This window comes from Salvia miltiorrhiza, chromosome 1 (genome assembly GCF_028751815.1).
Source record: "Salvia miltiorrhiza cultivar Shanhuang (shh) chromosome 1, IMPLAD_Smil_shh, whole genome shotgun sequence".
NCBI lineage: Eukaryota > Viridiplantae > Streptophyta > Magnoliopsida > Lamiales > Lamiaceae > Salvia > Salvia miltiorrhiza.
The window spans coordinates 44,005,539-44,032,577 of record NC_080387.1 but is presented as its reverse complement, the minus strand read 5'-3'; the positions used below and the strand labels follow the sequence as shown (position 1 = coordinate 44,032,577).

General features: G+C 35.9%; 3 protein-coding genes, 1 long non-coding RNA gene and 1 other non-coding gene across 6 annotated transcripts; 3 read left to right on the top strand and 2 right to left on the bottom strand.

The window, feature by feature from the left end:
• Positions 1 to 1,160: 1,160 nt before the first annotated feature.
• Positions 1,161 to 5,866, bottom strand: LOC131008527 (uncharacterized). The gene is made up of 5 exons (XM_057935426.1): positions 5,690 to 5,866; positions 5,401 to 5,599; positions 5,117 to 5,310; positions 1,996 to 5,038; positions 1,161 to 1,951 (listed from the first exon to the last, which is right to left on the bottom strand). Exons 1-5 carry the CDS (start codon positions 5,864 to 5,866, stop codon positions 1,161 to 1,163), a joined length of 4,404 nt encoding a protein of 1,467 aa, XP_057791409.1.
• Positions 5,867 to 9,791: 3,925 nt separating this feature from the next.
• On the top strand, positions 9,792 to 10,826 carry LOC131008525 (uncharacterized). The gene has a single exon (XM_057935410.1). The coding sequence runs from the start codon at positions 9,792 to 9,794 to the stop codon at positions 10,824 to 10,826; it is 1,035 nt and encodes a 344-aa protein (XP_057791393.1).
• A 4,354-nt stretch (positions 10,827 to 15,180) lies between these two features.
• LOC130984978 (uncharacterized) lies at positions 15,181 to 15,946 on the top strand. Its single transcript, XR_009088847.1, has 2 exons — positions 15,181 to 15,514; positions 15,656 to 15,946. It is a non-coding gene; the product is annotated as an uncharacterized LOC130984978 (long non-coding RNA).
• Positions 15,947 to 19,659: 3,713 nt separating this feature from the next.
• On the bottom strand, positions 19,660 to 19,731 carry TRNAD-GUC (transfer RNA aspartic acid (anticodon GUC)). The gene has a single exon. It is a non-coding gene; the product is annotated as a tRNA-Asp (tRNA).
• Positions 19,732 to 19,791: 60 nt separating this feature from the next.
• LOC131026205 (uncharacterized) lies at positions 19,792 to 25,959 on the top strand. 2 transcript variants are annotated; one of them, XM_057955995.1, is made up of 11 exons: positions 19,792 to 19,931; positions 20,217 to 20,317; positions 21,057 to 22,278; positions 22,397 to 22,515; positions 22,655 to 22,779; positions 23,038 to 23,137; positions 23,252 to 23,329; positions 23,399 to 23,482; positions 23,816 to 23,901; positions 24,069 to 24,215; positions 24,795 to 24,931. In XM_057955995.1, the coding sequence occupies exons 3-10, from the start codon at positions 21,102 to 21,104 to the stop codon at positions 24,070 to 24,072; spliced, it is 1,773 nt and encodes a 590-aa protein (XP_057811978.1). In that variant the 5' UTR covers positions 19,792 to 19,931; positions 20,217 to 20,317; positions 21,057 to 21,101; the 3' UTR covers positions 24,073 to 24,215; positions 24,795 to 24,931. The 2 variants fall into 2 exon arrangements, with proteins under 2 accessions (XP_057811978.1, XP_057811971.1); XM_057955988.1 differs by lacking the exons at positions 19,792 to 19,931; positions 24,069 to 24,215 and adding exons at positions 19,938 to 20,107; positions 25,797 to 25,959 and having other exon boundaries at positions 24,795 to 25,051.
• The last annotated feature ends 1,080 nt before the right edge of the window (positions 25,960 to 27,039 follow it).

Genomic DNA, 27,039 nt, shown 5'->3' with positions numbered 1-27,039 from the left:
CGAGATTCCTTGTCTTGCTAAACAATCCCGCCCCCGACCAATGCCATCATGTGGGGCGCCTTCCGAGTTCAATGCCACACGCATGATCGATGATGAACTCAAGTCGTGCTGCAGGATCATCTGGGGAAAGCTTCGTGACAAGGTTGAGAGAACCAAAGTCGAGTTTCTATCGGCGCTTGAAGACGAGATACGGAGTGGCCTTTCCCGTATGAAGATTATTTGTGGTCTTGACCTTTCCAACATTGAAGATAGTATTGATGAACTATTCTCCAAAGCCACCACTTTTGATAAAGTAAGGTCGGCTTCTCATGAGGTCAATGAAGGCCACACACTCAAAGTTCGAGAGGTCAAGGTTTGCCTTCAAGAGAAGTTTGCCAAAGAGAAGAAGGATGCTGCGAATTGTGATGCTTTAAAAGCGGATCTTGATGAGTTGGAGAAACGCAAGAAAGAATTGTTGGTGTCTTTGGAGCAGCGAAGCCTGATACTCAAGACTACTCGTGGTGAGGTCAAGGTACTCAAGGAAGACCTGGCCAAGCTTGAGGAGGCTTCGAGAAATGATGAGGTCTTGAAGAATTTGGAAGCCTTGAAGCTTTCACTAGAGTCTATGCAGCAGATTTTGAGAGATCAAGACCCTTTTGCTTAGTATATTGCATTTTTATCATTCCTCTTTTGATGATTCTCATTTGGTTTGTCATGGATATTTTGACATCTTCTCCCGATGCTTGTGCTTCTTTTGATGACTTGATTTTTTTTTTTTGCTATTTTGGAATGAAACGTCTTTTGGTTTCACATAATCAACTTAAATCATAACTTGATGATATAAATTGAAAAGAGTCAAACACAACTTATGACTGAACTTAGAAATTATCTAAGATGCCTACGTACCCTTTTGAAAGGGATCAAGTCAAAACGTAGTTCATAGGATCAACAAGTGTTTGAGATTGGGTGCCGTGCACAGTTTATACTCATGCGGGCCAGGAGTAACATGCAGTTTAGGCTCGTGCGTCAAGGAGCTGTCTTCATACACTCCATTTTGTTTGCTTTTCTCCATTTCTGGTTTTTCATCTGACTCATCTTTTTGGCTTTTCTGTTTTTCTATTATTTTTTTTTTTTTGCATTAAACTATATACATATGTACATGCTTCAACTACTACCACCTTTCAAGGATAGTAACGTTTCAGGAACTTGCCATTGATAGGCCCAACTCTGACGTTGTCATCAGAAAGAAGCCTGTATGCTCCGTTTGTGTAGACTTCCTTGACAACATATGGGCCATCCCACCTTGATACGAATTTGTTTCCAACACGATGAGTGACAACGATTGGCCTCCTCACAGCGAGGACCAAATCTCCAACTTGAAAAGAACGCACTCGCACCATCTTGTTGAAAGACTTTGAGAGGCGAGCTTGGTAGCATTCTAACTTTTGCTGAGCTTCCAGCCTTTTCTCATCTAGAGCTTCGAGTTCCTCTAGACGCAGACGTGCATTTTCTTCTTCAGTTAGCCCTTCCTGAATGGCTATTCTCAAAGAGGGAATTTGTTGCTCGAGAGGAATGACAGCTTCAACCCCATATACCAAAGAGTAAGGCGTTGCCTGCGTAGGAGTTCTATAGGTGGTTCGATATGCCCACAATGCTTCCCCAATACGTTCATGCCAGTCACGCTTTGATTTTGAAACAATTTTCTTCAACAGATTGCACAAAGTCTTGTTGAATGCCTCAGCCAACCCATTTGCCGGTGCATTATACATCGATGACTTCCGTTGCTTGAAGCCGAATTTTTCACAAAGCTTGTTTATCACCGTGTTGCTGAAAGGTGTTCCATTATCAGTTATGATGTAGCGAGGAACTCCATAGCGATAGATGATGTTGGTCTTGATAAACTCAGCAACGGTCTCTTTCTTCACTTCTCTTAATGGTATCGCCTCAGCCCACTTGGAGAAGTAATCGGTCGCTGCCAAAATGTATAAATGCCCCCTGATGATTTTGTCAATGGACCAACAACATCCATGCCCCAAGCATCAAAAGGCCAGGATGCAACTGTGGGGTGTAGTGGCTCGGGTGGCTGATGAATCAGATTCGCATGAAATTGGCAGGCTTGACATCTTTGCGCATAATCCAAACAATCTTTCACCATAGTTGGCCAGTAATAGCCCATCCTCTTGATTCGGAAGTGCAGCTTTGGACCTGACTGGTGAGCACCGCAAATGCCAGAATGCGCCTCTTCCATGGCTTTAGCAGTTTCCTCACTACTTAGGCACCTGAGAAATACTCCATCAAAAGACCTCCTATAAAGCGTCCCTTTGAAGAAAATGAAACGAGTGGCGCGCCGTCGGATGTCAACCCTTCGACGTGGATCATTTGGTAATTTATCATACTTCAAGTAATCGACCAACAGCTGGCGCCAATCTTCCTCCTCAATTTCGAAGACCTCAACAAGATGACTTTCAATTTCTTCGCATTTCTCTTCTTCAAAAATAGGTGGTATAACCCATCTTTCACACACTGGAATTTGAACATGTTCGATTTCCACATCTCCAAGCCACTCAATGATCTTGCGAGCATACTTGACGTATGGCAATAATTCAGGTTTCTTCACTTCATACAGTCCAAGTATTTGATTAACCACCAATTTAGAATCACCATATACTTTGAGGTGAGATTGCTGCATATTCAACGCCATTTCCAAACCGAGGATCAGAGCTTGATATTCTGCTACATTGTTAGAGCAATTCTCAGTTAGAGTGAAGGAAAATGGCAGCACTTGATGTTCTGGTGTCACGAACACGATCCCGGCACCAGCACCTTCTTTATGAGATGCTCCATCGAAAAACATCCACCATGGTAGGGCGACATCGATTACAAGTGCATCTTCATCCGGGAGGTCATCACTTAGCTCCCATTCAGCCGGAATTGGGTGGTCTGCTAAGAAGTCTGCCAACACTTGTCCCTTCACAGCCTTTTGAGGAACATACACAATCTCAAATTGTTGCAGTTGGAGGTACCAACGTGCAAGTCTGTCAGATAGAACAGGTCTGGACATCACAAACTTTAAAGGGTTTGCCTTAGATACGAGGCGGACAGTGTGAGCTTGAAAATAATGCTTAAGCTTCTGGATAGAGAAAATCAATGCCAAACACAGCTTCTCAATTGGAGCATATTTCAACTCATTTGGTGTCATTGTCCTGCTCAAGTAGTATAATGCATTCTCTTTTCCACCTTCATTCTCTTGCGCAAGCAAAGCTCCCATGGATCGTTCTTGAGCAGCAATATATAAAATCAAGGGGCGTCCTGGCACAGGTGCTGCTAATACAGGAGGCTGCATCAAGTAAGATTTGATGTTCTTGAAAACATTTCTACATGACTCATCCCACTCGAATGGTATACTCTTCTTCATAATTCGGCTAAATGGTTGACACCTTCCGGCTAAATTTGAAATAAACCTTCGTAAGTATGCTAACTTCCCTTGCAAACTTTTCAGGTCATGAATATTTCGAGGTTCGGGTATTTTTAGTATGGCATCAATCTTTGCTTGTTCAATTTCTATCCCCTGATGGCGAACAATGAACCCAAGAAACTTGCCGGATTTGACGCCAAATGCGCATTTTAATGGATTCATTTTCAACTGATGCTTTCTCAGTCGCTCAAAAATCATTCGTAGATCTTGCAGGTGATTGTTTCGTTTTTTAGACTTAACCACCAAATCATCCACGTAACACTCAACATTTTTATGAAGTATATCATCAAATATCTTCTGCATGGCTCTTTGGTAAGTGGCACCAGCGTTCTTCAACCCAAATGGCATCACTTTGTAGCAATAGATTCCTTTCGGGGTTCGAAATGCTGTTAGCTCTTCCTCATTTGGTGACATGCGAATTTGATTGTAACCGGAAGATCCATCCATGAAGGTTAATGCTTCATGCCCAGTTGTGGCATCGATCATCAATTCGGCAATTGGCAATGGAAAGTCATCCTTGGGGCATGCTTCATTCAAGTCCCTGAAGTCAACACATACACGAATTTGTCCATTTTTCTTTCTTACTAGAACAATGCTTGAAATCCATGTTGGGTATTTGACTTCTCTAATAAAATCCACATTGATGAGTTTGTTCACTTCGGCTTCAATTAAAGGAACTAATTCTGGTCGGAATCGGCACTGGGCCTGCTTGACTGGTCGTGCATCCTTTCTAACGGCTAAATGATGAACAGCTATCTTGGAGCTCAACCCCGGCATTTCCTTATAAGACCATGCAAAGATGTCTTTGAATTCTTTGAGCAATTCGATATATGAGTATTCCTCATCAACGGTCAGCAACGCGCTGATGTAAGTGGGTCGTGGATCTTCAATAGTGCCCAAATTAATTTCTCTCAATTCATCAACAATAGCCTTAACTCCTTCTTCAAACTGTTGAGGAGCTATTTCAGCGTCTTCTTCTTCGACAACCACTTCTTCACATGAGGTGATATGGTTTGATGTAACAATATCTTCACAACGCACTTGACCTTGAGTAGTATGAGAAATTGGATTGTTAGCACCATTAGTAGTGTAGTAAGATGAAGCCACACTCTCTCTATCTTCATCGTCTTCGGCATCCCGTGTAAAGATGATTGTCTTCATTTTGGCCTTCAATTCTTTTCCACATGATATGAGCAAAGTGGTACACCTCTTCATACGAGAAGGAATCGAGCTCCTTAGCTTTTCGGTTATGTCCAATTCATTGGCCCTTTTTGTCACGTCCTTTTTCCATGACTTGCCTTTGCCAAGCCTTTTAAAGACAGATATTCGTTGAGCTTTTCTTTCATCCAATCTTTTGAAAACAGAAACCCTTTGGGTTCTCCGATTGCTTGAAGATTTCAGGATTTGCTTGGTGCTAGCATAGTTAGCAGTGGCTCTCTTGATGGCAATACGAATGGGGCTTTGCACCATGTATCCCAAGCCTGCCTTGGGATTTTGGCTTGTATTAGCAGTTTTTCTCACATGAGATTTTGACGTGGAGCTTTCTTGGGGATTGTATCCAGCATTCACAAGGAGTTTGTATGCCTTCGGACCAAAGTGTTTTGAGAGTTCTTTGTCTGAGAGATCTCCATGTTCTGTGGCGCCACTTTGCTTTGGTTGGACAAAATCTTTGAGTGACTGAGGAATGGGCTTTTTGGCATCAATCTTAGTCAAAGGGATGGTGAAACCTTCCATCTTTGGGCGAGATTCTTTCTCTTGGCGGGATCCTGACTTCTCCTGTGGTACATCCCTTTCCACCATTGTTGCTTTAGTTCTTCCCAAATAGAATTGAGCATCAGCGAAATGTGACTCTGCTTCTGTGAAAGGTTTGTGATCACCAACCACTTTTCTTACGGTGCCATTTTGATAGTATTTGAAGCATTGGTGCAATGTAGAAGGAATAACACCATTTTCATGAAGCCATGGTCGACCCAGAAGCATGTTGTAGGATGTCCTTGCATCAATCACATGAAGCAACGCTGTGGACTCCATGTCCTGCATCTGCAATCGCAGCCTTATAGTTCCAAGAGCTCTTTGCCCTTCATGGTTGAAACCTTGAATCATCAATCGACTGTTTGACAGCTCTTCTGCTTGGATTCCCAATTGCTTCAAAGTCCTTAGTGGCAAGATATTGACTGCCGAGCCTCCATCGATGAGAATTCGATTGACCTTTTGCTCCTGTGTATAACAACTCACGAACAATGGCCTGTTATGAGGTTCGAATCCAAGTTGCAAGTCTTCATTGGAGAATGTGATTGCCAATGCATCATTGTCTTCATCCATGTTTACCTCAAGTTCTTCATCTACTTGATTGGATGTGTCATAAAGAGCTCCAATACCTTCTATTATATCATTCAAGTCGGTGGATATCATATTTACAGCAGTAGCGTCTTCTTCAAGAGATATTTTGCCTTCTCGAGCTAACCGCATGACCCTGTCTTTGAAGATGAAGCAATCATGTATGGGGTGCCCAACCAGACGATGGTATTTGCAATAATTTGGATCGTCTGTCCTCCCTGTTGGTCGCTTCATTTCTGGCAACTCGATAAGCTTTTCTTTGAGCAGATCATCAAAAATTCCTGAAACATCAGAGTCTAAGAAAGGGTATTGCTTTTGTTGCATTTCTTTCAAGGTAAGTCTTCTTTGCCCCATGTCTCGGGAAGAGTTCTGATTGTCTCGTGGAGCATTCTGGTTGTCTTCCTGATTAACTTCTTTCTTTAGAAATTTCACAGAAGTTGCTTTTACTGCCATAGATTCCTTCTTTGGTGCTTTGTCATATGGTTTTCCTCCTTTCTTGAATTCTGGCTTGAATTTGCTAGACTCCTGGATTGGTGGTCCTTCGATCCCTCTTGCCATCATGCTCAACTCCATATCATGAGCTCTAGTGGCTAGTTCCTCGAATGTTCTTGGCTGGATTCCTCGCAGAATATATTGCAAGCCCCAATGCATCCCTTGAATACACATTTCGATGGCAGATGATTCAGACAATCGATCCTTGCAGTTGAGACAAAGGTTTCTCCATCGGTTGATGTAGTCAATGACTGGCTCTTCTTTGAATTGACGTGAACTTGTGAGCTCCACCATGCTGACAGTTCTTCTAGTGCTATAGAAGCGGTTGAGGAACTCATGCTCCAGTTGTTCCCAACTATCAATTGAGTTTGATTCTAAGTCGGTGTACCAATCAAAGGCATTACCTTTCAATGAGCGAACAAACTGTTTGACCAAATGATCTCCATAAGTACCAGCGTTGTTGCATGTTTCAATGAAATGAGCCACATGTTGTCTTGGATTTCCTTTGCCATCAAACTGTTGAAATTTTGGTGGTTGATAGCCAAGAGGCATCCTCATACTGTCAATTCGCCGAGTATATGGCTTGGAGTAAGTTAACGATGACTTGGAGCTTCCATCGGAGTTATTCTTCATTGTTGCTTCGATGAACTCTTTGAGTTGGTCAATGGGAATGAGGCCACCAGACGAGAAGAGAATGTCTTTTCCTGAAGGCCTTTTTCCATCATTCTTTGATTTGTCTTTGGAGATTTCTTCATCGTTATTCTCTCCATCTTCTTCGCTTTCTTCGCCTTCCCTATCGTTGTTGGCGTGGCTTGAATCTCCTTTTTCTCCTTTAAGCTTTGCAATCTGGGCATCTTGCTCTTGGATGTGCTTGGTTAGAGATTCAACCATCTTTGTCAAGTTCAAGAGTTGTTCCTCCATGGTGGAAGTGTTTGTCATCATGACACTTGCATGGAGTTGATAATTTTCAGTGGGGAATGTGAAGCTTCTCTCAAAGTTGATAATTTTAGATGGTGATGGTGATGGGATTAATGAATTTGTTAAGGTATTACGAGTTACGTTTAAAATTCCGTGATGTTAAGAGTGAGAATGAGAGGTTGGAGGACTTTTTCAAAAAAAAAAAAAGAAGTAAAAAATCTGTATTATTACAAACACTTTGCAAAAGTTGAATTATAGTATATGCATCACTACCCATTTTATTGATGAAGATTTGAATTTGAACTAAAAAAACATCAATTTTTGCATAATTGAGAGTCATAAGGGTGAAGATATTGGTAGACAAGTTGACGCACGTTCGTATGAATGAAATTTTTCTCATTTTCTTTAACAATAATTTATATATTATTCCAATGACTTATTGGTTTCTAATTTGAAAAAACAAATTGATTGCTCGGGGTGATTGTTTGAGTCAATACAACTTTCTTCACATAATGTGTGTGACTCATATAATTAATTTAGTAAGTATTGTAAATAATATTATTTACTATATATTGTACATTATATATATATATATATATATATATATGATGGAACGGAAAGATACGGTTAATGAGAATACAGAATCTGTTTTTCTCTCTTCTTTCTCTCCTTCTCTTCTCTCTTTGAATCTTCCATTCTTTACTTTAGAATTGCTTATTAAAGGGGATTTTACAACACGTTATCAGCACGAGTCTCTAGCCAATTGAGTGAACACGGAGATAGACCATAAGAAAAAATCGTGTTTTTCTTGCAAGGTAATTTTACAATATGAATTTGAATTTTTGAAACTTAAATTCTAATTGAAGTCCGATTAAAATTCTGTTGAGAAGCCCGATTGATGATTGATTTGTTATAGTATTAAACAAGTTTCAGTTTATCAATTTTTTTTGGTTGGATGTGAAGTTCGAAGATTTTGATTTGAATAGGTTGGTTAAATTTTAGGATTTAAGAGATGAACATTCTATGGCAATCTACTGATATGACGACATGTTTTATTTTGGTTGTAAATTTGTGATGCCTGTTTCAAAATCGAAGGATTCCTGCTTAATTACTTGATTAATAACTTCAATTTAGAATGTGGTCTAATACCCACTTTTATATAATCAAACGCATCGTGAAGTCATAGGCATAAATGTGCATCTGTTGGTTTTTGATAGAATTCTTAAAACTCAAGATTGAATGTTATTGTAAACACAAATTTTTTGTATTTCAATTTGATAAAATACAAAATGCGTTACAAAGATAATTTGATAGATATGAAGATAGATTTATGCGGGTTGCAATCTCTAGTTAATCCTCTGATTCTTCTCTTCCATTTGATTCTTGAACAAGCTCGAAGGTTCTTGAAATACTTGTTTTGATGACGCCAATCCAAAGGACTTAAGTCATGATTTTGGATTGAACATTGAACTTGATTTGATTTGAGAACATTCTTAGAATTTGTAAGAATGCCTTGAAGCTTTTGAACTTGATTTCTTTGGATACTTGAAGATCACTTCAAAGATTCGCAGGAATACTTGAACATTTGAAGAAATTCTCGAAGATTTGAAGATACTTGAATACTTGAAGATTTTGAAGGATACTTGAAGATTTGAATGCTCAAATACTTGAAGATTCGAAGGATACTTGAAGATTTGAATACTCAAACGATTGAAGATTTGAAGGAGACTTGAACGTTAGATAGAATTCTTCAAGATACTTGAATACTTGGAAGAATACTTGAACTCTCCAATTCTCCGCCTCTTCTACTTGTGATACTAGAGAGAATTCTTTGTGCTCTTCGATCTTCCACTCCTTCACGTTTTTATAATGAGCACCCCAACACCTCTATTTATAGATTTTAGAGATGGGCTTCATGGGCTTTATGGGCTTTGGGCCTCCATGTATGGGCCTTAGGGCCTTAGGTGGCCAATAAGCCCATTAATTCATTATATTAAATATTAATCATATATATCTATTTAATTAGGAATAAAATCCCATTTAATAAAATAGAAAATATAATTGAATATTTAATTCATGAATTTACACGTGGCACAATTTAATTCGACGACAAATTTAATTGTCTACAGTTATAAACTTGAATTTACTTTACTTGGCATTTAAATATATTCAAATTGGAATTCTGAAAACTAGTAAACTTTTCTGTAAAAACTCGATTAATTTAAGTTTTAAATTCATCTACATCCAATCATCTTCTGTTTACGGCAAACATTTTGTTTATTAATAATGTTCAATGTTAAGTTGATTTTTTTTAATTATTTGAGTTTATTTCGGTAAATTCTGCTTATATATATATATTTTTTAATAAAAACAAAGATATGTTTAATATGTTGGGATAGGCGTATTAATTTCTTAAGGATCTTCTCCCTACGGGATAGAAATTATTACGTCTTAAGGATCGTCTCCCAATTATAATATTTATTGTTTGTTATTTATTAAATGAATTAGTTGAAAAATAATTATGTATAATTGTCTTTTTTCCTATTGGTAATTGAAATTATTTCTTTTCATTATTTGTTATAGTTTGAATATGTCTGATATCAACAAAAGAGAATTCACTGAGCTTGCTCTTGATGGTGGTAATTATTTGACTTGGGCTTTGGATGTTGAAATATACCTTGCCTCATGTGATCTGAGCGACGCTATAGTTCCCGATTCTTCATGTAGCTCCGCCCAGAAGGCGAAAGCTTTGATTTTCTTGCGTCATCATCTGAATAAGGACTTAAAAAATGAGTACCTTACTAAAAAGGATCCTGTTGTCCTATGGCAATCCCTGAAGGATCGCTTTGATCAACAAAAGGCCATTATTCTCCCTCAGGCACAATATGATTGGCTAAATTTACGCTTTCAGGATTTCAAGTCCGTGATTGAATACAATTCTACCTTACACCGTATTGTGTCACAGCTGAAACTCTGTAAGCAAGAAGTTACAGAGATTGATTTGATAGAGAAGACTCTATCTACTTTTCATGCCAGTAACCTTGTACTCCAGCAGCAGTACAGGGCCAAGAATTATACTAGGTATTCTGAACTCATTTCTGCTTTACTTGTAGCAGAGAAACATAATCAGCTTTTGATGAGAAACCACAATGCAAGACCAGTTGGTTCACAAGCAGTGCCTGAAGCACATGCTACCACTTATAGAGGTGGTCGAGGGAGAGGCCGAGGAAAAGCGAATTGGTCCCAACGTGGTGGACGAGGTTGGTCCCATAGAGGAGGTCGAGGTCGAGGTCGAGGTCGTGGATACAATCATATTGCTAGATTCCAAAGTCATGGAAAAGGATTTCATAAGACATCGCATCCACAAGAAGCAAGTACATCTCAGCAAACTCCAGAAATACAACAAACTTGTTACAGGTGTGGGTGCGAGGGTCATTGGAGTCGTACATGTCGCACCGCCAAGCACCTCGTTGAAGCATACCAAATGTTGCAAAAGAACAAGAAAGGCAAGAAAATTCGAAGTGAAATACATCATGTCAGTTTGCCTGAAGCAAATTTGGAGTTTAATGCCAATGATGATGATTTAATGCAACTTGATCTTGAAGATTATGGAGATCAAAAGTAATTTGATTTGTTGGACTATTCAGACATTTTAGGATTTTATTTATGGTTCATGTTTTATTTGCAAACTGTTAGTAATTTAGTTTGTTTTTGTGTGTTTGCAATACTTCAAATTCTATTATTATTGTGACTTATTTGCTATCTTTATTTGTTATTTTCTTGATTTATATTCTACTTCTTTGCTTTTAGAATGTCAAACTCAAACTTGCAACTCATGGAGAATGAAAGTACATTGTGTCTAGTGGATAGTGCCACAACACATACTATACTTACTGATAGAAAATATTTTCAAACTCTTACTGAAAAAAAGGGGAGCGTCACTACAATTGCAAATGACAATATCCTTATTGTCGGCTCTGGAAGAGCTTCTCTAATACTCCCTATGGGTACATAATTAATTATCAATGATGCACTTTTGTATCCACAATCAAAACGTACCCTTCTTAGTTTTAAAGACATCCGACTAAACGGTTTTCACATTGAAACTGAAACTGATAACAATAATGAATTTCTGATCATCACTCAGAATGTTGGATGTAGAAAACAAATTCTTGAGAAGTTCCCTTCTTTCTCCACTGGGTTGTATTATACTCACATTAAATCTAACAATCATGTTGCGTTAAGCGTAAAATTTAAAGACCCAAAATTTTTTATATTATGGCATGAACGATTGGGTCATCCTGGGCAAAATATGATACGTCGGATTATTAATAATGTTATTGGGCATAATATACAAACAAAAGATCTATCACCTTCAAATGAATTTGTTTGTGAAGCATGTGCAAAAGGTAAGCTTATAGTACGACCTTCTCGTACCAAAGTTAAATTAGAATCTCCTTCTTTTCTTGAACGAATTCAAGGAGATATATGTGGACCAATTCACCCGGCGTCCGGACCATTTCAATATTTTATGGTCCTAATTGATGCTTCTACTCGATGGACTTATGTATGCTTATTATCTACTCGCAATAAAGCATTTGCAAAGCTTATTGCCAAAATAATCGAATTAAGAGCTCAATTTCCTGATTACCCAATAAAGTCCATTCGAATGGACAACGCTGGTGAATTCACATCAAAATCTTTTGATGAATATTGTATGTCATTGGGTATTAAAGTGGAGCATCCTGTTCCATATGTCCACACGCAAAATGGTCTAGCTGAATCCTTAATCAAACGTTTAAAACTAGTAGCTAGGCCATTGCTACAAAAATCAAACTTACCTATTACTTGTTGGGGTCATGCGATTTTGCATGCTGCAAATTTGCTCCAAATCCGACCAACTGCATATCATGAATATTCCCCAATACAATTAGTACGTGGTAAAGAACCAAACATTTCCCATCTGCGAATATTTGGTTGTGGAGTTTATACTCCAATAGCGCCACCAAAACGTACCACAATGGGCCCTCAGCGTAAGCTAGGTATATACGTGGGTTATGAATCTCCATCTATAATTAAATTTCTTGAACCCATGACTGGGGATCAATTTACTGCCCGGTACGCTGACTGTATTTTTGATGAAGACCATTTCCCGACATTAGGGGGAGACAAAAGCCCAACTTCAACACAATGTCGAGAAATTTCATGGAATGAAAAGAATCTTCACTATTTAGATCCACGTACTAATGAATCTGAACTGGAAGTTCAAAGGATAATTAACTTGCAATATTTAGCAAGTAATTTGCCAGATGCATTTACTGATCATAAAGGAGTGACAAAATCACATATTCCTGCTATGAATGCACCACAACGGATTGAAGTTCCATATGGACAAAATAAATCAGTTGATAATCCCGAACGCCAGAAGCGTGGGAGACCTATTGGTGCTAAAGATAAAAATCCCCGCAAAGCAAAATCAAATAAGAATATGATATCACTCCAACAACCTCTTGAAGAGGATCATCCTGTAGATGATAATCCCAGTACTTCTAAAAGTGCACTAACTAATACTGGGATTGCGGAACAACCAGATCATAATATAATGGGAATTGATAAAAATCTGGTTGATGTCAACATTGAAGTTGCTATGAACTTTATAAATACGGGAGAAACTTATAACAGAAATGTTATTGTAATAGACGATGTATTTGTCTCTACAATTGCATGTACTATTTCAAATGATAATCTGGATCCAGAACCAAAAACAGTAGCACAGTGCCGGAAGCGCTCTGATTGGTTGAAATGGAAGGAAGCAATTGAGGCAGAACATAACTCGCTAAAGAAAAGAAAAGTTCTTGGTACTATAATACTTATACCCGACAATGTTGAACCATTGGGATATAGATGGGTATTTGTACGAAAGAGAGATGAGAACAATGAGGTGGCAAGATATAAAGCGAGATTAGTAGCTCAAGGGTTTTCGCAGAGACCTGGAATTGATTTTGATCAAACATATTCTCCTGTTTTAGATGGCATAACATTCCGCTATTTGATATCTCTGGCATCATCAATGAATTTAGAAATGCAGTTAATGGACGTCGTGATTGCATATTTATATGGGTCACTAGACGCTGATATCTATATGAAAATCCCTGAAGGATTCAAAATTCCTCATATGAAGGAAAATGAAACTCGTGACATGTATTGTGCGAAATTAGAAAAATCGTTGTACGGTTTAAAACAGTCGGGAAAGATGTGGTATAACCGACTTAGTGAATTCCTCTTGAAGAAGGAATATGTGAATAATGATATATGCCCTTGTGTGTTCATTAAAAGATTACAAAATGGTTTTTGTATCATTTCTGTTTATGTTGATGATATAAATATAATTGGAACACGCAAAGAGGTTGAAGAAGCTCATTCATGCTTAAAGATGGGAGTTTGAAATGAAAGACTTGGGTAAAACCAAGTTTTGTCTCGGCCTGCAGATCGAGCATCTCCCTGAAGGAATTCTTGTACACCAGTCAACTTATGTGAGTAAGATTTTAGAGAAATTCTATATGGATAAATCACATCCACTTAGCACACCTATGGTTGTCCGATCACTAGAAGTAGATAAGGACCCATTTAGACCTAAAGAAGATAATGAGGATATTTTAGGACCAGAAGTTCCTTATTTGAGTGCAATTGGAGCACTACTTTATCTCGCAAATTGCACAAGGCCTGACATAGCATTTGCGGTTAACTTGCTAGCAAGATTCAGTGCTTCTCCTACACGAAGACATTGGAATGGTGTTAAACACATACTTCGTTATCTTCAAGGTACAAAAGATCTTGGTTTGTTCTATCCAAGAAACCAAGACATGACATTGGTAGGCTATGCGGATGCTGGTTATTTATCTGATCCCCATAATGCTAAATCTCAGACTGGTTATGTTTTCCTCTGTGGTGGTACAGCTATTTCTTGGAGATCTGTTAAACAGACTCTAGTTACTACATCCTCAAACCACTCAGAGATTATCGCTTTACATGAAACCGCTAAAGAATGTGCATGGTTAAGATCATTGATACAACATATTCGCGGATCTTGTGGTATTGCGAATGATAAATCTCCCACTGTCCTATATGAGGACAATGCTGCTTGTGTTGCACAAATGGATAGCGGGTACATTAAAGGAAATTTAACAAAACATATATTACCTAAATTCTTTTACCCGCATGAGCTCCAGAAGAGCGGCGAAATTAAAATAAATAAAATTCGCTCTTGTGATAATCTGGCAGATTTATTCACAAAATCACTTCCTACGTCAACTTTTAAAAAACATGTTCATAACATTGCAATGCGTAGGCTTAGTAGATTATTAGTTTGAGGGGGAGCGAATTCATTATGCATTGAAGGTGTATTTTTGTTGTACTCTTTTTTCCTTACTAAGTTTTTCCCATTGGGTTTTCTTAGTTAAGGTTTTTAATGAGGCAACAAATGCAACACAAAGTTATACATATCACATGTACTCTTTTCTTTGACTGTTTTTTCCCACAGGGTTTTTCAGCGAGAGAGACATGAACATAATCAAGTAATGTCCAAGGGGGAGTATTGTAAATAATATTATTTACTATATATTGTACATTACTTATTCATATATATATATATATATATATATGATGGAACGGAAAGATACGGTTAATGAGAATACAGAATCTGTTTTTCTCTCTTCTTTCTCTCCTTCTCTTCTCTCTTTGAATCTTCCATTCTTTACTTTAGAATTGCTTATTAAAGGGGATTTTACAACAGTAAGTTAGTTTTGTAAGATGGACTGAAGGAGTTAGAGTTAAATCATTCAATTGAGAAGATTAGAAATGCAATTAGATTTAAAGAATGTTGTAAAAGATAAATCCATCTATTATATAATTCAATACATATTTGAGAGCCCACAGTCATTCTATATCCTACGTGGCGCTCTCAATGATCTTTATTTTGATCTCTTCGAATTCTATAACTTATGTACTATTATCTTAGTTTCATATAGTATTACGTATTGTCTCATCTCCATTCTGTTCTGTAACCTCCGTAGGATTCTGTAACCGACAATCTCTCCCTCAAATTCGATCAATCACCGCATTTGTTCTATAACCTCCATTTTATTCTATGATTCAGTCGATCTCTCCATCAATGTCGATCAATCACCGTTTGTGTGATTCAGTTAATTCTCAATATCGATGACACAATTTTGGGATGTGCTTCATCCATGGCTGTATCATTCATCAACATCTCTTGCTCACAACAACTACAGATTCATGAATCACGTTTTGGAGGTCAGTAATTTTAGAGTGATAAACTGGGAAAGACAAATCTGCCTACCTTAATTTCATCTTTCTCATATATCTCTACACCTTATTTTTTACATATATTTTCGATTTTGCAAAATATTCATCTACAATGTCTACCACGTACAGATCCCCCCGCAAGCCACTCAAGTTGCAGACGCCAACGAGAGGAAAATAGCTATTCGTCAACGCCTAGGCGAACAATTCCAGTTTTCGGTTAATTTTGTTCTTTTATGTTTGATGCACCGTACCTGCGTCTTTTATTTGATTTTTAATTTTATTGGATTTGGGTGAAGAGTTAAAGTTAATCCATTTTAGAGTTGCCTGTGTATTTTATTTGATTTTAATTTTCTTGGATTTGGGTGAATCTTTTATGTTTGTTGACCATTTATTTTGTAATGTTAAACTCAAAAGTTAATCCATTTTAGAGTTGCCTACTTCTTTTATTTGATTTTTAATTAATTTCGCCAACAAAGTGAGAAGGGAAAATAGTATGTCAATGATAAACTGAAAGTTGCCTGCGTCTAAATTTATACTCTCAGCAGTAAACTTAAGGTGGTGTGTTTAGAAAGTCAGAGGCTTAGAGCAGGATGCAAATTATAGTTCATTGGAACTACTCCAAGTGCATACTGCCTGGGCCAGGTATCACTGAGTAGTGTGATTTGATCACCGATCTAACCTATATTAGATATGAATTCGTAAGCCTTTCAATTCATTTAACTCAATTCTCATATGCGTGCTATATATATTAGATATGAATTCATAACAAAAATTTGTCTAACCTTACACACACATTCTCATATACGTGCTATATGGAATAGGTTTGTGGAGATATTGCTCCAAGTACAAAGAGAATGCATGATATGTCCTTGTCAATAATGGTTCCACGAAATTTTAGTTTTATGAAATTTGGAGGCCGTAATTGGGAAAACCGAGTTTTTCTATTAAAGAAACTTAAAAGAAGTTTATTGTTCTTGCTTATTCTTTTGCTCCTTATTTATTTCAAAAAAATATGTTAAGAAAATATTATCCAATATGTGTATAAGAAATCTTGTAGTATTTTCACTAAAAAAATGAACACCAGAATTCTAATAGCACAGCCTTAGCGTATTAAGAAAAATGAAAATCAGAAATCTTGTAGTATTTTCATAAAAAATAAAAACCAGCACACCAACATCCTTATCTTTTATTTTACCATGCAACTTAATAAAAGTATTCAATGAGCTCTTGAGAGCGTCTGGCTTATTAAGAAAAAATAAAATTGAATTTTTGATATCTTGTACTATCATGTATCATTTTGAATTTCATTGGAGTATAGAATGAGATTTCATTTCTTCTGTACCTTGTACTATTTCTTCCTTAAAAGAGGACTTTATTCTACTTTTTTTATCTTTATTCTTTTTTTTTGTAGTTTCTTTTATTCATTGTTTAGCGTAGGTTAAGAGTAGTTTATTATTGATTTTTGTCCCCTCTATCTAATAATATATACCTTATATACCTGTATTTGTTGAAGCCGCTAGCCAAGAGAGGACTTATATTGTGGTTGTGATGGATACATGTTAATCAATACTATAAACCGGGAAAGAGCTCTCGTGTGGCTGTAGACTCTAGCATGTAGCTCTGTGAAGGAGCCAGTGAGCATAAGTTGCTTAATACGACGTTATTGGAGTTCTCAGATAGACCGAGCATTGTTACTTATGAATTATGACGATCCTTATACGTACCACCATATTTTAGGAAAATAATTATAATAATCTATTCCTACTATTAACTCTTCAATACACATTATTATTTGAACCTGTTTGTGTCTAATAAAATGTACAATGTCAAAATTTACAATGTCAAAATTTACAATATCACCTATTAGCACCCGACATGTTTTATTTTGTACAGAGTTTGGAAATCTTTGACGGGATGATATGAATATTGAAATTGGCCAATCCTTTCCAAAATAGAGCGGCAACAACCAAGCTACTGATTGAGAATACAAATTTTGATTATAAATCACAAGTAACTCTTTTATTTTTATTTTTGTTCTCAATAAAGGATAAATTTGATCTTTTTTCATTCTTGCATATATTTTACATAAATCTCCAACTGTTTTTTCATCTCCAATAGCAATGAATGATGTAATTGATCCTAAATGGGAAGGCTGAGACATCTTTAGAATTTGCTCAAGATGGAGATTTGTCAACTTCGTATAACCTTATTCTATTTTTCACTTGCACATGAATTATATTTTTTCCAACCCTTATGTTGTTATCATTAGAGAGATGTTTGGATTTGAATTTAATTGCAGTAAGGCTTTCAAGAAGAGTTAGAAAGGATTGTTGTGTTGCTTGCCTTTGAAGATATTGCCAATTGTCCTTTTCAGTGAGTTGTTGTGTAGTTGGTCATTTGAGTATCTTTACTTTTAGTTTTCTTAAATAAATTATGGACTAATGGTTAACAAGTTAGGAAATTTCTTTATTTTTATGTTAGTTTTATTCGTTTCTAAAATGTCAGTTGATGCGGTTCTTTGCTTAACGTTGTATGTTATATGCGTTAATTATTGTATCATTTATCGTTTGAGAATATGACAAAGAAATTCAAGTGATGTCCCACTATAAACTCGATAATAAATTAAATCGAATAAAATGAATAGTCTCTATCACTAGGATAATTGATAAAAAAAAACATTTATTCATAATTATATCTTCCGTCGAGTTTCGACGGGTTGTACACTAGTATTGTAAACAAAAGTCTAGTGCTTAGATGTCTGTTATTCTTAAATATGCAGAAAGTCTTCATTCTCCAACCCATTTAAACTCGATCAAATTTAGAATTGGTTAGCTGGAAATTTCTTCATCTCCAATGGGTCTCATTTTGAGCCTTAACTACTTACATAGTCCATTAAGCACTTGAACTTCTTTGTTCATGATGTTGTACTTAAATTGGATCTTGAGACAATCAAGTAAATGAGTATTTATAGTACTCCCTCCATCCCATTAAAAATGTTATGTATTCCATTTTGAGTCGTCCCACTATAAGTGGCTTATTTCCATAAATGGAAAATTTTAACCCTTAAAAAGGTCTAGGCTCTACCACTTTTAACCAATTTACACATTCATCTTAATTCTTGTGTCGAAAAATTTTGAGCCACTTATAGTGGGATGGATGAAGTAATTATTTACTCTCTCCATTCACAAAAATAAGTCCTGGGAAGCACAAATTTTTTTAAAAAATAATTGTTTATTTAGTGAGTGGAGAAAGGGGCCCACAAAATGGAAAAAGTAAAAATAGTTAATTGGAGAATGGACGCTACAAATTTAAAATTGGTAGGTACATGAATGATAAAAAAGGGTTAAGAAATATTTTTGCGGACGGATGAAAATAGTAATAAATTATGATCTATTTTCATGGACAGAAGAAGTATATGATACGAAAGTCCTTTCATTACGAATTATTGTTACCTTTATTTATTTTGACATTTTATAACCTTTTGAGTTTTGATTTAGTTTTTATTGAGACATTGTGATTAGACTCCAAATGTTACTTAGCAAATTTCTATTGGAAGGATTTCAAACATAATATTCAATTATTAGTATGATGGATAACTTAAGAAATAGCCATATATCTCTTAAATAAGTTTTTTTTTATTATTAATTTACTCCAAAGTCTATGGCTTTAAATTATAATAAAAAAAATTCATTTTTTTTAGGGAAATAAAAATTTTTCATAACAACTTCTTCCCTTGCTAGCTAAATAATTTAATATATCCTATATTATTACTGTTTTTCAATTATATCCAATTAATACCCAAATTGTTACAAATTGTGCAAATTTATTACTCACTAGACATATTTTGAAGGACGGGAAAGGAAATTGAGACCGTCACGAATTTGACGTGGTGATAGTTTCACTAGACTTCTATGTATTATAAAATATTTTGAATGATAAAGTTTGTATATTAGCTTATTAAAGTCGATATAATAATTCATATACAATTAAAAAAAATTGATGGTTTGTGATTGTGACATACTATGTAACAGTTTAGCCTTTTTATTTATTTATTTTTTGACATAATTCCTTTTCTCTTTATTAATAAACCATCCCACAAAAATATTAAGAAACAAAATATCAAAAAATAATTACGCCGTTGCCGGGGATCGAACCCGGGTCACCCGCGTGACAGGCGGGAATACTTACCACTATACTACAACGACTTGATGCTTTAATTGATTAAAGATTATTATATGTAGAATTATTTTATTGAGTAAATCTGCTATTCCGCAAAAACCTCTCTCCGTCGTACAGACGTAGACCCTTTTCCAGTTTCCCCCAACTCCAAGATATTCAAACGCCCAAATCGGCAAATCCCAATTATTATTGTGAAACCACTGCGAAGCAACTCATTTTTTTCAAGGTTTTCATTTCTAATCTCTCTCCGTTTACTTGTTCATTATCGGGCTGCTCAATCTCCAAAACAAAACTGGGGGAAAAAAAGATAAACCCACAATTATATTGATGATCTTCTGGGTTCTGTTATGCATTGGGTTGAATGTGTATCTTTGGCTGTTTGGATACTTTGCCTTATGCGGTGTAGTTATCACATCTTTCTGGGATGCTTTATTTCTAATTCTTTAATGTTAAGATAATTTTTCAAAGCTGTGCTTCACCAATTCTCATGGTAATAAATTATTTATATCAGGGGTTATGAGTTGTCTAGCAGTTGGTTGCGTCCATTGGAGAAAGGAGATTGGGTTTTGATTGGCTGAGAGAGATAGAGAGAGACACTAGTGATTGGTGATAGTAAGTGTTACTAGCTTCTTTCTTCCATCTGTGTTCTAATTTGTTTCTTACACCCTTACACATTCTAACATATTGCCTAAGTAAAGCTGTGGATGCACCCATGGTTCTTATTTTGTGTGTGTGTGTGTGTGACTCTATTGTCTACGAGGCAAATGTATTTTATGCCAAGAAGATTGTCTTATTTAATTCAAATTAAAATCCCAACCTTGGCATTGTTGGTACAATTTGTATTGATTTTTTGTTTTGATATGAACGTCTACTTGAATTAGTAGGAGTTTTGCTGAAAGTTAAACTGAAATAAACTTGTTATGAATCAACTCTATTGAGCTTGACCAGTGTTTAATGCAACTAAAGGTTGTTGAGCTGTGCTAGAGGATAATTAATTAACCTAACCGATATTTATTTCTTACGAATTAGGATTAACTAGTTCAAAGGATCTGTAGGGCTTACTTTCTTTGATCAATAACTTGGTTTATGGATAGTTAAATTTTCTGGCACATTATTTTAGGTCAGAAATAGGCATTTTATGTCCTCATAATCCATTATCTTCTGCTTCTAGTTTCCTCTATGCTGCCCAGGAACTAATGTCAGTGTGGAGTTCATAGAATCTAGTTTTAGTAATTAACAACTTGAATAAAAACTTAACAGATTTGCTTGGTTTGCTTTCCCCTGAGTGATTATATATCTTTATCATCTAATTTTGTACATTTTCTAAGTCACCCTACTTGTTGAATTGCAGTATGTGCTATATCGTTTAGCCATTTGCTTCTTCTGAAAACAAACAATGAGTGGAGGCCGTGTGTCTCCAAGAACTGAAAAATTCTCTGTCAAATATAAAAGTAATCCATTGCATGGGGCGTCCTTCGAGATTGTAGATGATATTTCTCCTGTAAATGACAAATGTAGCATTAGTAATTGTGATCCCCAACCCTCTGAGAGGTTAAGCACAGCGGACCTAATCTCTGCAGTAGGCTATGCGTGTGGTTATGCTAGGAAGTCTCTCTCTGTTTTTCTGCCTAAGAGTAATGCGGCATACAAATCTAAGGTTTTTCGGGAAGGTGGGATACTCCATTATTCCACAGAAGAAGGAACTTCTCATACAGCTACTTCAGCTGGTGATCAACCTTGCTCGGTCTTCTACTTGTCTAGTAAAGAAAAGTCTATAGAGCTTGTGGAAGAGAATCAAGAGTACTCTAGAGATAGTCATGGAGCTTCTTCTTTCTGGAGGATAGTCCTTGCAAGGTCCAAGTTGATGGAGGGGACCTCCATGGAGGATTGTCTTTTGAGTGCAGTAATACCTTCGAATTTTGGGAGGATATATAATTGGATGAGTAAAATAGCTCCTTGTAAGCCAAAGAATCTGGTAAACTCTGAGATTGAGATCAATAGGATGGTTGACTATTACGACGATTGTTGTTCAACAAATTCAGGTGATAAAAGTAGTTCGTTTCATAGTTTAGCTACGGGAATATCTACTTCTAAGCTGGAAATTTTAGAACCTTTAGATTTATCTTCTAAAAATGCTGCCAACTTTGACTTGAAGCCATCAACTTCAACATGCTCAGAAGAAAAGGATGCCGTGCTACCTATTGAAGCAACTGATTGCATGATCTCTACATCAAGATGTGATCCGGACTCCCAAGATACCAAATTAGCATCGCATAGTTATGATTGCAAAAATTGCATAAAGGAAAGTAGGGAAGGCACATACGAGGACCAAAAAGATCAAGAGGCAACGTATGTCAAATCAGATTCCTCTGAGGCTGATATCAGCCTGTTTGGAAAGAGAAAACCTCAATATGCACTTGCAAAACAAGAACATGCTTTTGCTGGAGCAATGGCAGGGATATTTGTCAGCCTTTGTCTACATCCTGTGGACACAGTTAAGACAGTGATTCAGGCATGCCATACTAGCCAGAAACCCTTCCACTATATAGGCAGATCTATTATTGCTGAGAGAGGTACACTTTTAGCAAGAAATGGCAACTTGAGGAAATCAATGTTTCACTTCATAAATTTAGAGCAATGTACTCTTGGATAATGTGAAAAGCACCATGAACCCAATTTGGATCTTTTCAGGTATATTGGGGCTTTACCGTGGCATCTCCAGCAACATTGTAAGTTCGGCTCCAATATCTGCTCTCTATACCTTCACGTATGAATCAGTGAAGAAAAGTTTGCTTCCTCTTCTTCCCAAGGTAACACAATTTTTATTGTAGATGGAAACAATTTAACTGAAATAGAACTTTTCCGCACCTGTATTTTTTACGTATAATAAATTTGGTATTAGACAAGCAATGTATCAATTTGATGGAATGTCTGCCCTTTATTTCACAGGAGTATCACTCGTTGGCCCACTGCACAGCAGGGGGTTGTGCAAGTATTGCTACGTCATTCATTTTTACTCCAAGCGAACGTATAAAACAGCAGATGCAAGTTAGTTCACACTACCGGAACTGCTGGTATATCTAGAAGATATTTATGTTTCTCTGTATGATATCAACATCTGAATTTCGTAGCAAGTAATTTAAGTTATTTGTCATAATTGTCAGTGACTCCCGTAGCTAACTCATTACAAGTACATGATCAAATTGGGCTGTTTGGTTGGGACAGATATAGGTTTTCAAATAGTGAAATACACTTGCGAAGTGAATTTCCTTATTTATTTCTTTTTCCTGCATCAACATTCTTAATATTTTGCATTTTAAATTGCATCGCAGGACTGCCTTGATACAAGTTCTCCAGAAAGGTGGCTTGCCTTCGCTGTATGCTGGATGGGGAGCTGTGCTCTGCAGAAATGTTCCACATTCAGTCATCAAGGTAAGGTTAGAAGGTATAAACAACAGAGTTATCCTATGTTTTCTATCCTCATTGTTTTGTTTAAGAATTAGTTAGTGTGACTGTATGATAGATGATTCATTATTTCATATGCAGTTTTACACTTATGAAAGTCTGAAGCAGATTATGCTGCCATCAATCCAATGGAACACTCAAGCTAATATACTAACGACGGTTTGTTGTTTACTCTCTGAAACTCTGAGTTATGTTCTTCCTATAGTTCTCACTTTTCCACTCCTGCAGTTAGTCTGTGGAGGATTGGCTGGATCTACAGCTTCGTTGTTTACAACTCCATTTGATGTTGTCAAGACAAGATTGCAAACCCAGGTTAGTTTTCCATTTCTTTATCCAGTTCAAAAATGGCACGGGTTTCAATAAAAAGGTTGAGTGTGTTGTGAGTGGAATAAGGGTCCCACTTTTATTTAGGGTTAAAGTGATTAGTAATGGGCCTTGCCCAGTTAGATGTCAGATTTTGAAAATTTCGTGTAGAGGAATGAAAGTATTTTTGCTAATCCGGCGGTCAGGGTCCTAGGTCTTGCTAAGCATCAAAATTTCTTTATTTTTTGGGTTTAGCAATTTAACATTCTTAGTTTCAGTTTTGATTCCTGAGAACTTACGAGCAATTTGCCTCATAAAAATGATACAAATTCACCATTACAGGTTCCTGGATCAATGACCAAGCGTAGTGGTGTACTTGGTACTCTTAATGAAATATGGAAGCATGAAGGGTTGAATGGTGTCTATAGGTGAGTTTTCAAGATACCTGGTGAAATTTTAACTCTGCGTTTACCTGTCTTACCTCCAACTGCATAGAAAAGTATTTGGATCTGTCTTTCCTCTTCTCTGTCTGCAGAATCATTGATTAAATTTCCTTGCTCCAGTAAAATATATGAATCTTTCATATTTTTTTTAGGTGAAGTCTTATTGGACTGTAATTACTGCACACTGACTTTCTGGCACGAGAACAAAGTAACTAATATGCTTTACTGTTATAATAAAGCATATGTAGGAGCTTTGCTTCATCAGTTCATTCTTGTAGAGATAGTTTCTCATTCCTGAAGTATAGATCATTTCATTGAATGCCAGTCATTCATACTATGTTATTTTCAGTTTGTTGTGAATACATAGGGAGATAAATTTCAAATCTTATTTTCTGTCTAGAGAGTAAGGAAAAGAAAATAAGTAACCCTGTCTTTTTGGCTGAAGTTATTGAAGATTTTGACAAGCTTTTGCAATTTCACCAGAAGCTGATCTTTCTCTATTCTTGTTTTCCAAATATATATGTCATGTTATCATGCAAGGGCAGGAAGGAACTAACTGCAATTACTTTGATCAGATTCTCTTACATTTGTCAATATGCTAACAACAGTTCATAGGAAGACCATACTCGTATAAAGCATTGTTTAAGAAATTCATTTTTCCATCTTCATGTTGGTATTAGCTTATATATTCTGCAGATGAGGTTCCACTCTAGTTTCTTTGGCATTTATGTCTTTGAAACCAAAAACTACTGCAAGATGCGGCTCTTGTAATCTCAGCATTTTGAGTTCTCCTCAGGATTTGGTTCGTGTGATTATAAGATAATACTCGAGTTGTAAGGTGTTGGCTTGACGAGCCACATTTTGTTTTCTGTTATCAGGGGCTTGACTCCAAGATTAGTCATGTACATGATCCAGGGAGCACTTTTCTTCGCATCCTATGAATCTTTCAAGAGACTGTTCTATCTGGACTTATCCGCGACTGAGTGCTCAGACATTGCAGCACAAACAGAAGAATGAAGACGATTCAAAGACATTACCTGCTGCTGCTGCATAATGTGTGCGCATTATATTGAAGATGAAATCTGATTCCTCCGGCCAAGATCTCGATGTGCAGGCTTCGAGGAGACCTAGCACACAGGGGCGGAGCCAGGGGGGTGCCCGGGGGGGCTAGAGCCCCCCCCAAATTTTGAAAAATTTTTTTTTTTTTTTTTTTTAATAATATGTCTAAAAATGTTGTTATTATTATTATTATTATTATATTTGTATTTTAATAAAAAAATGTCTAAAATGTATTGAATGCCCCCAAAAAAATTTTTAGCAAATGTTTTGAACTATATTATCTATGAAAATGTTGTTATTATTATTATTATTATATTTGTATTTTAGTAAAAAATGTCTAAAATGTATTGAATGCCCCCAAAAATTTTTTTAGTAAATGTTTTGAACTATATTATCTATGAAAATGTTGTTATTATTATTATTATTATTATTATTATTATTATTATTATTATTATTATTATATTTGTATTTTAGTAAAAAATGTCTAAAATGTATTGAATGCCTCCAAAAAAAATTTTAGTAAATGTTTTGAACTATATTATCTATGAAAATGTTGTTATTATTATTATTATATTTGTATTTTAGTAAAAAATGTCTAAAATGTATTGAATGCCCCCAAAAAAAATTTTAGTAAATGTTTTGAACTATATTATCTATGAAAATGTTGTTATTATTATTATTATATTTGTATTTTAGTAAAAAATGTCTAAAATGTATTGAATGGCCCCAAAAAAAAATTCCCGGGGGCTACCGCCCCCGAACCCCCATTACAGTTCAGCCCCCCCCCCAAAAAAAATCCTGGCTCCGCCACTGCTAGCACATGGCGTTTCGATGATATGGAGCAACGCGGATTCTTGCAAGTGCTGTCTGAAATGTAATTGAAAATGTGAAATTTTGTTGTATTTTTGCTGCAGAGTTAGTATAGTAAACATTTTTGGCGAACAGATTTGTTGATCATTCAATACAAATTTGTTTATCTTCTCATTTGTTTATGTTTTTGGATGTCCCCAAAGGGCCACGAGTGCTATAAAAACTGAACTGCGAGAAATTAGTCACAAATGTATACTATTTGTGTAGAAGAGAGTGTTTAGAAATATGTTGTTATGCATACAATTTTTTTTATCATTTATCTTCGTACTATTAATACTATGTTGGTTTTCGAAATAGTATCTAATGTAATAGTTTGATTTAGTAATTACATATTGATAATTAAATATTTAGTGCTGTTGTGCATTCGTAGTATCATTTTTATAACTATTATATGTTAATATTTATAGAGTTCAAACACCTAAAGAGTTTATTATTATTATTATTATTATTATTATTATTATTATTATTGCATGTTAAACAAATTGTCTCACTTAGAGGCAAAGCCTGCAAATTAAAGGTTTCGAACTATGATATATACCCATTATTTAATCAAGGCATTAGGTGCATGAATAATCATGCATCCTACCTAACGTGAGAAAATACAATGATGATAAGTATTAACACTAGGGTGTAGTTAAACAAAATAATGATAAGATCATAAATAATCTATTTCTTTTTTCCAATATATGGACGTGCTGATTTGGGTAACATGAAATGAGATGTGTCCAGTTCAGATCGAATTGATAGGAGATCCAACGGACCTACATCGTGCTCCAATAAATAATTTGTAGTTGCGAACTAGTCATGAGTGTGTCGTGGCTAGATTTTGCTCATAATTTACTAGATAGAAAACCACACTAGACAAGATATGTAGATTATCACCTCAAAAAAAAAAAAAAAAAAAAAAAAAAAGATATGTAGATTATAACATGCATGTGTTAGCAGTAGAAAGTGCTGATTATATATATATACTGACCAAGGCAAGTTTCGTTGCATCTTCTTATGTGTTGATTTTATATGTTACTATGCAATTATATATTGTTATGCACGAATGAACTACTACCAACTCTTTAAATGAATTTTGTATAGTATTGAGGCATCTAAACATTAAATTAATAGGTTGGAGGTTTGAATAGTATATATGCATGTATGTAAGTGTATTACTCTATAAACATATTAAACTATATTATTCAT

Excerpts from the sequence above, each read along its gene's own strand:
- LOC131008527 (XM_057935426.1), bottom strand. The coding sequence starts at position 5,866 with ATGATATCCACCGACTTGAATGATATAATAGAAGGTATTGGAGCTCTT. Across the intron at positions 5,311-5,400 it reads ACCATGGCTTCATGAAAATG|AAGCAGAGTCACATTTCGCT; the intron begins GTGTTATTCCTT and ends AACCTTTCACAG. Across the intron at positions 1,952-1,995 it reads TTGGGGCATGGATGTTGTTG|CGACCGATTACTTCTCCAAG; the intron begins GTCCATTGACAA and ends ACATTTTGGCAG.
- LOC131008525 (XM_057935410.1), top strand. The coding sequence starts at position 9,792 with ATGTCTGATATCAACAAAAGAGAATTCACTGAGCTTGCTCTTGATGGT.
- LOC131026205 (XM_057955988.1), top strand. The coding sequence starts at position 21,102 with ATGAGTGGAGGCCGTGTGTCTCCAAGAACTGAAAAATTCTCTGTCAAA. Across the intron at positions 22,780-23,037 it reads TCACACTACCGGAACTGCTG|GACTGCCTTGATACAAGTTC; the intron begins GTATATCTAGAA and ends ATTGCATCGCAG. Across the intron at positions 23,902-24,794 it reads GGGTTGAATGGTGTCTATAG|GGGCTTGACTCCAAGATTAG; the intron begins GTGAGTTTTCAA and ends TTCTGTTATCAG.